Genomic DNA, 11,421 nt, shown 5'->3' on the forward strand with positions numbered 1-11,421 from the left:
GCTCTGAACAGCTGAAAGCCCAGGAGACTCAACGCACTGTCCGGGATTGCGTCTTTCAGCCAGGTTTCCGTGAAACACAGAGCAGCAGAGTTTGAAAAATCCTTATTTGTCCGGGAGAGCAGAAGGAGTTCGTCTGTTTTGTTGGGTAGAGTGCAGAGATTTGCCAGATGGATGCTCGGCAGCGGCGTTCTGAATCCACGCTGTCTGAGCTTCACGAGCGCGCCAGCTCGCTTCCCCCGTCTGCGCTTCCTGAAGCGCTTGATCGGCGCAGCTGCTCCCCCGACAACAATGTCCAGCAAAACATCAGAATAGTCAAAAACCGGTGAAATATCGGGTGGTGTGTACTTCCGAATGTCCAGCAATTTGTCTCTGGTGAAACTGATTGCAGGGATATAACTAAAGACAGGACAAACTAACAAAAACATAAAAACAACTGCGGAGCACGCCACGGAGGCAGCCATCAGCGTCGGCGCCATCACATTTAAATTATATTACATATAAAAAGCCACACACTTCCATTCAAACATTTGGGGTCAGTAACCATTTTATTTGTCAAGGGCACATTAAAGTGACCAAAAAGACAGTAAAGAAAATCATAATGTTACAATTTCTATGTAAAATAAATGATGTTTTAAAACCTTCTATTCATCAAAGAATCCTGAAAAAAATGCTTTGACAAAAATATTAAGAAGCACGACTTTTCAACTGTTGTATTTATATTCCCCCTAAATAACTAAGTACTCCAACACACATCTCCACAATCCAAAAATCCAATTCCAAATCAAAAGATTTGTTCTCCCCTTCAGACTGAGAGCACTGCCCGTTGGTTAGAAATCTGTGGGGGAGTCCGTGCCAAACTCAGTCAGGTCCGGATGCTCTTGAGGCTCGATGGGATTAATGTTTAGGTTCAGATAATAGCTAATGAAGAAAAAAATTACTCTGAGACTTGTTTGGAGAGGAGTAACGCATCACCACATAAAATGGCTTCGCTTTAATGAACAAATTCAGAATAAAATCAACATAACAAGCTCTTACAAGCTTCACAATTTATAGTCTGCATGGGTTACAAAGAAATGTACTTATTTGTACATACAAGTCAAGCTCAACACCTCACTTCCTTTCCAGCATTCTGCAGCAAGCTTTTGTTGCTAAGCAGGAGATATATATACATTTTGGTTGCATATGCAACACCTTTTCATTGCAAAGAGAGAGATACATGACCTTTTGCTCTAATTCTACATTATATACTTTGCTGCACAAGTATAACACATTAAGCCTGCACATTACATCTGCTGTCCTCTCGCCTCAATTCTATGAAACTAACAAGATATCAGTTGCTCATATATTCTATTTTTATTTATAGTCCTCTTGCTCTTCTTCTTTGTCCTGCTTCCTTTGTAAATCTTGCACAATTAAATCACTCATGTCAGTTTTTAGGTCACCTGGTTCCTTTTCCAGGATTGATTAGGAGAGTGCATCTCATTTATTGGATCTATTGGATTTGACACAACACAAGAAATAATAAATTAAATAATAAGAAATGTTTCGCGAGCGGTAAATCAGCATATCAGAATGATTTCTGAAGACTGAAAGTAATGGCTACTGAAAATTCAGCTTTGCATCACAGGAATAAACTATAAAAGTAAAATATATTACAATAGAAAATAGTCTTGCAGTCTTATACAGCCTTGGTAAGCATAAGAGATTTCTTTCTAAAACATTTTTAAATAATACTGACCCCAAACTTCAGAACAATAATGTGTAATGTATATATTATACTAAAAATAGTGTGAAATTACTATACTAAAAATTTATTTTGGTTAAATTATGACTTAATTCCAATGTAATTCATATAAAATTTAAGTAAAGAAAAAAGTAATTCAGAAAGCATCTTAACCCTTAAAAGATGTCTTAAGGTCCAAAATTGTTAGTAGTACGGACGATGACTTTTAAGAGGCTTAAGAGTTTCTTTAGCAGTGGAGAAAATGGACGAAACATAAAGCGAGAGAAGAAATGTATTGCACACAATGCATGACTGAGTTAATAAGACGCTACACATTAGATCGTACAGGGATTATGTTTGTGACCGATCTTATTAGAGACAGGATAACATCTCAGACACCGCGCAGAAATGCCATTGCGCCAGAAATGGAAGTAATCACTAGATTAACTACATTAACATATTTGACAACTGGAAAAATGCAACTATGCAGCAGTGATGATTTGGGTCTGTCACAACCTTCTATAAGCAAAGTGAAAGCACAAACAAGTACAGCACTTTCAGAACCTTATTGTGTCGCTGTTCATTTCCTATAAAATACATTAAGTATGTCAGCATGGTAAATAAAAAATAAAGAATATACATATATATATATATATATATATATATATATATATATATAGTGTGTGTGAGAGAGAGAGATAAAACAGGAAAAATTACGCCTGTAATTTCAAAGTGAAGGCTTATAATAGACCCTACTCTTAAAAGCACTCTTTTATTTCCTTCTTGGACAACCAACCAATCACAGTCTTCAAAAGACTGTGTCATAGCTAGCAACAGGGTCAGCCCTGCCTCCTCACTAAGATAAAAGTTTTTTGTCTTTTCCTCGCTCTCAGATTGGTCCTGAATCACTTTTAAGCTAAGACTCCTAGTTAGAAATGTTTAAGCTAAATTAGGAGCTCTCTGAGAGGATTCTTAGAATCTTTAAGAATACGGGCCCTGGACTAGATAATCATTGTGGATGCCCTCAGTCTTCTGGCTCTCATTGCAGTTCATGTTTTTTGCTCATTCTATCAGATGCATCCCCAGGTGTGACGCTCCCAACAGGTGTGGCTCTGCCTGCTGGGATGGCCCTTCCCACAGGAGAAAGTGACCAAGACGAGACAAACCGCAAAAACCCTCCTGGCAAAGCTAAAGGCAAAGCCAAGAAATCTGATGGTTCCCAATCCACAGACAATGACCTTGAGGTAATGAAGCAACCTGCATAGTTTTAACGACACATTCTGAAGAGTATGGAAACGTTGACACAAAGAAAAAATGCATTAAATTGAGCTTGCTCAGCTTAAACAGTCAGCTTTGCAATTTATCATTTATTTATTTATTTTTTGCTAAATGCACTAAAATGGAGAGTAGAGCAATGAATCATTAGATGAGCATAGTGGATTGGGCAACAGCCAGTTGCAACAAACATGATATCAAACTCTTTCTTTTCTCAGCGTATCTTCTTGTGGGATCTGGATGAAACCATCATAATTTTCCACTCTCTTCTTACCGGCTCATTTGCACAGAAGTTTGGCAAGGTACAGAATTGCTTTTATAAACTGGCAGAAGTAATGCCTGTTTTTTCCCTTCTCACATTCTTGCTGTTTCCTGGGATGCTTTTATTTATTCAGGACCCAGCAACAGTTCTCAATCTGGGTCTTCAGATGGAGGAACTGATCTTTGAGCTCGCAGACACACATCTCTTCTTCAATGATCTGGAGGTAAGCAGAGTAAAACAAGGGTCAGTTTGCTTTATGTTCATGTAAATAACATTCACCCCTCCTGTCAACACAGGAATGTGATCAGGTCCATGTTGATGATGTTGCCTCAGATGACAACGGACAGGACTTGAGGTAATGAAACCAAGTCAAACTTCATGACGAGTTTTCAAGCAATTTTACAACTCCTTACAATAACACTTTTTGCCATTACATTTATGACAGAGGCTATGTGTAAAAGCTCTTAGTAATTGTTTTTTAGTTTAGTCTGTAATAACACATCTAATAGTGATCATTCTGGCTTAGCAACTACAGCTTCTCCAGCGATGGCTTCAGCGGGCCCAGTGCGGGCGGTGGTCCAGGGTCCACCTCCACGGTACAGGGAGGAGTAGAGTGGATGCGTAAGCTGGCCTTCAGATATCGCCGGCTCAAAGAGATCTACAACGGGTTCAAAGGGAATGTGGGAGGTGAGAGTGTGTCTTGTAACTCTGCTCCAAACCACGTTGCATGTTCCCACACGGTGGTGCTCTTACTGTACCATTATTACTTGGTCAAGTAGTAGTTCCCTGCCTTGCCTTCTAGCATACTTTCCTCTCATATTTAGTTGATATCTAATCAGGAATACTGGAATGAAGTTCATGGCAGCCTCATGTGTGCTGTCTGATGGAACTGACACGGGTTGTGTGGTTTTTTTGGAGGGGGGGTTTTCAGCTGATGAATAAGAACATTGACAGCCAATCAGAATCCATCATGCCTTAAAGAGCTTGAGCATTGAAAGCGACAGATGGCGTACCTATAGTGTATGCTTATAAAAAACTAAATATTATTATGCGTTTGTGTGGACACTAATGTATTTATCATTGTAGTTATCTTTATAGTTTTCATTCTTGGTGTCTACAGACCTTCAGCTGTGTATTCTCAGTTCATTATTGCCTCACTTGTGTTGATGCCATGAAGTGACAGTAAAGACGTTTATAATGTTACAAAGGATGTCTGTTTCAAATAAATGTTGTTCTTGAGAACTTTCTAGTCATTAACAAATCCTAAATCTTGGATTTAGCATGTTACTGAATAATACCTTTCATTCACTATTTTATTGAGGTTTGTCAATGTTTCATTCTGTGATCGTGCATTTGTGGAATATGGCTAACAAATACTGTTTGGCCTATGTCTTGGACAAGTTTTCTACAATGAAGTTTTGCACCTAAAACATAGAATACAGACACAAATGTGGATTTGTTCTAGGTGTCTAAATTATAAAAAAATCAATAAACTAGTCTTATAAACTCCAAGATTTAGCTTAAAGGGTGAAACTGGCTTGTTCTGTTGTCCACAATGAAAGGTTTTAAGTGCTGCTCCAGATGGCAATGAAGAGAGAATGAAGAGATGCTGATAATAATCAAAGAATACTAAGGAAGTAAAAAAAACAATAAAAAAACTTTGTCATGAACGCACAACAACATTAGGTGAACATGTTCCTCCAATTGTGTAAAAATAAAAACATATATATATATATATATATAAAGGGTAGTAAGGAATGAACCATAGAATCTACATCGGAAATTTTGTCATTGCTGAAAATTGAACATTACATTGTTAGTTGTGTTACATGGATTAACTAGCTATACAGACCAGGTCCAGCAGTATCTTTAAGTTACTGCTTATCAATAAGCCTTATATGTATGTATTTTAATGCCAGTATCTTCTGCTGATCTTGCAGGTCTGCTAAGCCCAATGAAGAGAGACCTACTGCTCAGGCTGCGCTCAGAGATTGAGACAATTACAGATGCCTGGCTGAGCACTGCCCTCAAATCTCTCTTGCTCATTCAGTCAAGGTGAGGCCTGTGTCTGTTCTCAGAACATGCATGATTTAGTGGAAATCATCCGATCCACCTCTAGCCATTAAACATTGTGTGTGATGTGCTAGAGCAACACGCTAAACCGGTTTCTCAGTGTAGATCCTTCAGCTTTAATTAAGTGTACACGTTAACAATGGGCTAATTTTTTTGGTGTTTGTTCACAGGGGCAGATGTATGAATGTTCTGGTCACCACCACTCAGCTGGTTCCTGCTTTAGCTAAAGTGCTTCTCTATGGACTGGGTGACGTCTTTCCCGTCGAGAACATCTACAGCGCCACTAAAATAGGTAATAGGTTTGGTTTACCAAAAATGTTACTTCAGACATTAACCAGGGTATCAATCTGATGAACTGAGCACAAGGATATGTACATGTTATGTGTAACAAATTATCTGTAACTTCTGTTAACAGGAAAAGAGAGCTGCTTTGAACGCATCATCTCACGCTTTGGGAACAAAGTGACCTATGTTGTTATAGGGGACGGTCGTGATGAAGAGTTTGCAGCAAAGCAGGTACAAGCAGGTTTTTTTCTATTGTAATATATTTTTCTTCCTGTGATCAAAGCTGAATTTTCAGCATCATTACTCCAGTCTTTCAGTGTCACATGATCCTTCAGAAATCATATATGCTGATATGCTGCTTATAGTAGTAATATACTTTGAACGCATCATCTCACGCTTTGGGAACAAAGTGACCTATGTTGTTATAGGGGACGGTCGTGATGAAGAGTTTGCAGCAAAGCAGGTACAAGCAGGTTTTTTTCTATTGTAATATATTTTTCTTCCTGTGATCAAAGCTGAATTTTCAGCATCATTACTCCAGTCTTTCAGTGTCACATGATCCTTCAGAAATCATATATGCTGATTTGCTGCTTATAGTAGTAATATACTTTATTGTCCTCGAAAGGAAAATTGTTATGGACGACATGTTGCTGCAAAGACATACGATAAACAAATAATAATAACAGTAAACAATGATAAAGATCTATCAAGATAAACACTTGTTAAACAGTCGTACAGATACACGAAGTACAAGAGTTCTTATACAGATTTAATTTACACACTGGGACTCTATATCTTCTACAAGAGGGAAGCAGTTCATACTGTGAATGCAGGAAATGAGTCTGATCCCCAAGAATCCTGTCTACCTGACTGAGATGCATTCCTCATATAAATCTCGAAGGTTAAGATGTTCATCGTGCCCATCAATTTTCACCGCTGTCAATACCAGGTGCATCAACTTAGATTTAAGCTGTACTGACAGGTTACCAAACCATACCGTAATACCGTACCTAACAATACTTTCTAAAACGGCGTTATAAGATTCTTGTTCACTTCATAAAGACGTAACCTGCGTGAGAAATACTATCTCTGTTGTAGGCGAGTGCAAAGCCATTCGTGAAGTGAACTTCCACATTATTTTTGAGGAAACTGATACATTTTTTTGTGAGATTCTATGACGAATAAAAAGTTCAAAAGAAATGATCGATTTCATGCCTCCTTGCTGAATAAAAGTAACAATTTGTTTCTTTCTTACTGACTGCAAACTTTTAAAAGCTAGCGCATTTAAGGGCCTTTCGCACTGCTTTAGTTACATTTAGTTAACTAAATGTACTGGGACGATTTTGCGTGAACTATTTCCCAGTACCATTTAAAGGGTTGCATTCGCACCGAGAGTGTGTACTAGGAAAAGACGTAAGCCGGTCGACAGCGTCGTCATTTGTGCGCGGCGTTCAACAACAGAAACAAAGAAGAACAACATTAACAACAGGAGGATGGAGGACGCTGTGATCGGAGCTGTGTTTTTGTTGTCTCACACGGGTTTCACAATAATGGACATGGAATGTCGACGTATACGTAAAGCGATTGAAAGACGGAAAGGAGGACTAAGAATCTCCAACGACAACTGGCAGTGTTACATTTGCTACAAGTGCCTGCACTTCAGCATCCGTCCATCTATCGCTGTTCTCCATACTTGCGAAATAAGTTGACACAATGTTTACAGTATGTTTACACGGCGTTTTAAATCATGGCGGGGGAGGGGGGTTTTATACGCGTTTGGCCAATCAATGTCTACTTGCGTCACAATTAGTTCCAGTTGTGCTGGTTAGACCCTGCTCCGGAGTAGGAGCTAATTTGGTTCTCAAAAAAGGCAGTCCGGTACTACAATCACACCCAGTTCCGGCGGTGCGAAAATGGCAAAAAGTGAGTAGTTCCACAATTAGTTCTGGTACTATGAAAAGGTTCCCGCGGTGCGAAAGGCCCTTTAGTAATGTCCGGACTCTCCCAGCTGAACAGGCCTGACGTAAAGGTTCACAAATGTTGTTTTATTCTATTGATTTACATTTTCATTAAAAGTTCTTTTTATTGATCTGTGTATGTTTGATCTAATCCATGTGCCCCGTCACTCTTTAGCACAACATGCCGTTTTGGCGAATCTCGTCTCACGGAGACCTGATTTCTCTTCACCAAGCTCTGGAACTGGACTTCTTATAGATGGAGCTGGATGTAAGACATGGATCTCTCCGGCTGCACCCATCAGCAATCCCATCCACCCCTAACCTGATCCAGCGCAGCCGTGGAGCAGCTGACGTAGACTCTGGGACGTTAGTGGTCATAGACAAGAACTCAAGAAGATCTGTGACACGATCTCACAAGCCCTCCATTCCCTCAATGGCAGCTATCCTCCCCCTAGGTTGAATATTGCACTGGGATGCCACACAACCGTACATGAGGAAAAGAGGAAAAAAAACTGTCTCCCATTCTCACCGCATGTTTCTCTTGGAAAAAGGATGTACTTTACCATCTTCAACTTAACTGGATTCACCAAAGGAACAACCCATGACCAAAGGTCTGCACTGGTACAGAAACTTAGGAGTGAACTTAGTCTTTTTTTTTTTTTTTTGCATTCTTTTTAAAGGGCTGAAAAGTAAGTTGGAGTCGTTTTGATTTGCACTCATTCCAAAGGTCAGGATAATGGTTCTTATGAGATGTCAGGTCACATTATTTTAGAAGCCTACACGAAATGATGCAATTATTTCAATCCTAAAACGGATTGCAGATGTGGCCTGTTTAATATCTGTCTACAGATGGTACCTACAGGGTTTAGCATAGATCCAATTTCATTTTTACAGTATCTATATACAAATTTTCCTAAATGTTCTTCAGTTCCAGGGATCTACTTTCATTTACCCTTCAAACACACTTCATCATTTCTGCTTTAAATCAGGCAATGTGAATTATAGAGTGCCTAATGGAAAAAATTTCTTTTTGTACTTTTTGTCCCTCTTTTTTGAAAGAATAAATCACCCAAAAATGAGAATTGGCATTATTTATATTACTTTTATTCCAAATCCGTATGACCGACTGACTGACTTTCGTGAAACATGAAAGGAGATGTTTAGAAGAATGTTCACGTTTGCATTCAATGAAATTTTAATGGGGAAAGGGGCTTCAAACTGCAAAAATCACCATAAGTCAAATACCTTTAGCATGTTATATGATAGAAGTCATACAATGAGGAACAGACCTGAATTTAATTTATTCACAAACAATCATTCCCTTCACTGTAGCTCTAAAGCAGGGGTGTCAAACTCAATTCCTGGAGGGCCAGAGCCCTGCAGAGTTTAGATTTAACCCTAATTAAACAAACACCTCATCCAACTAATCAAGTCTTTCAGGCTTATTTGAAAACTACATGGTATGTGTGTTGAAGCAGGGCTGGAACAAAACTCTGCAGAGCTCCGGCCCTCCAGGAACTGAGTTTGACACCCCTGCTTTAGAGCTACAGTGAAGGGGAAGATTGTTTGTGAATCTCATTCAGTTATGAGACCTAATCAACAGCTGAAACTCTGTGTGACATTTCTTGCCGAAGTTCATGCTGAATTTGAATGCAAATGCAGAGATTTCAGAGCTGTGATGGGAAGATTTTCAGTGAACGTCTGAGATTTATTTATTTATTTTTCATTTTTTGGTAAGCCATTTCTTTAAAATCCATATTAAGATGAACATAGGCTCCTGGAATGATACTGTCCCATTAGAAATATATCTTGTTATATGTTTATAATGCAATTATGAGCCACATGAACTAACTGCATTTTTGTCTCCTGAGAAAAATCATGTGGCTGAGTGGAATTTTGCAAAATGACCCATGGATTCGAAGCTACAGGGCCCCAGCCTGTGACTGTTTTCTTTCAATTGTACATGTTTGGGAGAAAAACTGTGAAAGTGTGCAGTACATTTCTGGTCAGTGATAAGTGATTGTTTCAATTTTGGTTGAAGGTGGTTTTACGAGCAGGCTTAGGTGTAAGATTCCTAATTGCGGCAAGACTTTGACTGAACATTACTGAGCTTGAAGAAAAAGCATTTTTATTCAAGCAGCTTTGACAATTAAGAATGTGTAATCTTCGTTGTTTTCATAGATGTGTGTGTCTATGTGTTTCTTTTCCTGTATATATTTATATTGTGCCTTTTAACTATAATCACCATTCAGTAAATGTATTATCTTAAAGGGAATTACTGAAATTAGTTTTTCTGGTGAAGTGTTACCTTTGACTCATAGGCCAATGCTGTTACCTGGCATTTTCTTTTAGTTTGGTATTTTTAAAGTGCGCTGATTTCATCTCTGCAAAAATCATTTTTCTCCATAGCTCAGCCAATCAGATGCTGTTGTTCTTTAACTTGAATCATAAAAACTGCTCTTCTGGTGCTTTCAGGAAAAAACAAATGTAGTCCCTGTATACTGTCTGTTATCTACACAAACTGAAGATACATGACTGAATCCTCATGAGATCTTGGGATTTGTTACTAATGCATAGACAATCAAGGGATGTAATGGCTCTTTTAGCCAGAGAATAAATGCTCGATCTAGCCCTGGGATTAAGCTTGAGCTTTTAGATCAGTAGGAGAACCTCTGGCATATTCAGACTGAAACTGGCTGAAGAAGCAAATATCTGTACCGACACTGTTTCTGGTTTTGTGTAAGTGATGTTCATTAAATACTTTGAGGCTGGCCTACCTGATTGGCTTGTTCATCTCTGTCTCATAGTTGTGTGAATCTCATGAAAACACCTCCAGGACACATTTCAGCCCAAAATATTTTGATTTCGGTTTTACGTTTTTGTTTTTTTTTCTTCACTTAGGTACTATTTTCACAAATAAGGTGTATATTTTCAAAACTCTAAGTACAACAATCCAAACTGATCACACTTGTAACATCACTAGTCATTCTTTCAAAACTGATCTCATTACAATTATACATATTTTCATCCACACGATCATTGTTTCAAAGCATAAGGTTATTGTAATATACTGTATATTGAGAACATTTGATTTAATCACCAAAACACAACAGTATGATTTTCTTTCAATTTAGTACTTTTAACAATCAGTTCATTCAAGAGCAAACAATGCAAGATACATGTTTCAAACCACCTTTTTTGCTGAAATAATTACAGTAATACAGGCAATAATTGTCACGTTAGAAAATACACTTACGTTACCTAACTTGCATAACTCAAATAAAATCCATCATGTTTGTAAAAGTATTTATCAAAAGTTGTGATGAAGGTATGACATGGCCATAAGCTTTTGTGCTTGAACAGAGTTTTCTGTCAATGCAGTAAATGTCCTCACTGTGCCATATGACTGAATCTATACTGTAACTGAACTTTTCAGATGGAAGGTGAGTTATACGGTATCTCACAGAAGTGAGTACACCCCTCACATTTTTGTAAATATTTTGTCTTTTCATGTGACAACACTGAAGAAATGACACTTTGCTACAATGTAAAGTAGTGAGTGTACAGCTTGTATAACAGTGTAAATTTGCTGTCCCCTCAAAATAACTCAACACACAGCCATTAATGTCTAAACCTCTGGCCACAAAAGTGAGTACACCCCAAAGTGAAAATGTCCAAATTGGGCCCAATTTGCCATTTTCTCCCTCCGGTGTCATGTGACTCATTAGTGTTACAAGGTCTCAGGTGTGAATGGGGAGCAGGTGTGTTAAATTTGGTGTTATCGCTCTCACTCTCTCACACTGGTCACTGGAAGTTCAACATGGCACCTCATGGCAAAGAACTCT

At 38.4% G+C, this 11,421-nt stretch overlaps 1 protein-coding gene across 1 annotated transcript in view; it reads left to right on the forward strand.

Moving 5' to 3' along the window:
* The window catches only part of LOC107571453 (eyes absent homolog 3), a 49,160-nt gene extending 40,242 nt beyond the window's left edge, over positions 1–8,918 (forward strand). Inside the window, exons 3-11 of the mRNA XM_016257778.1 lie at positions 2,798–2,967; positions 3,217–3,300; positions 3,394–3,483; positions 3,557–3,615; positions 3,787–3,947; positions 5,201–5,315; positions 5,504–5,625; positions 5,749–5,849; positions 7,752–8,918. Of these exons, the coding sequence (XP_016113264.1) occupies positions 2,798–2,967; positions 3,217–3,300; positions 3,394–3,483; positions 3,557–3,615; positions 3,787–3,947; positions 5,201–5,315; positions 5,504–5,625; positions 5,749–5,849; positions 7,752–7,832 (983 nt within the window). The 3' untranslated portion in view covers positions 7,833–8,918. The remainder of the gene's footprint in view (positions 1–2,797; positions 2,968–3,216; positions 3,301–3,393; positions 3,484–3,556; positions 3,616–3,786; positions 3,948–5,200; positions 5,316–5,503; positions 5,626–5,748; positions 5,850–7,751) is intronic.
* The last annotated feature ends 2,503 nt before the right edge of the window (positions 8,919–11,421 follow it).

Source organism: Sinocyclocheilus grahami, unplaced genomic scaffold (genome assembly GCF_001515645.1).
Source record: "Sinocyclocheilus grahami isolate Dianchi unplaced genomic scaffold, SAMN03320097.WGS_v1.1 scaffold1597.1, whole genome shotgun sequence".
Lineage (NCBI taxonomy): Eukaryota > Metazoa > Chordata > Actinopteri > Cypriniformes > Cyprinidae > Sinocyclocheilus > Sinocyclocheilus grahami.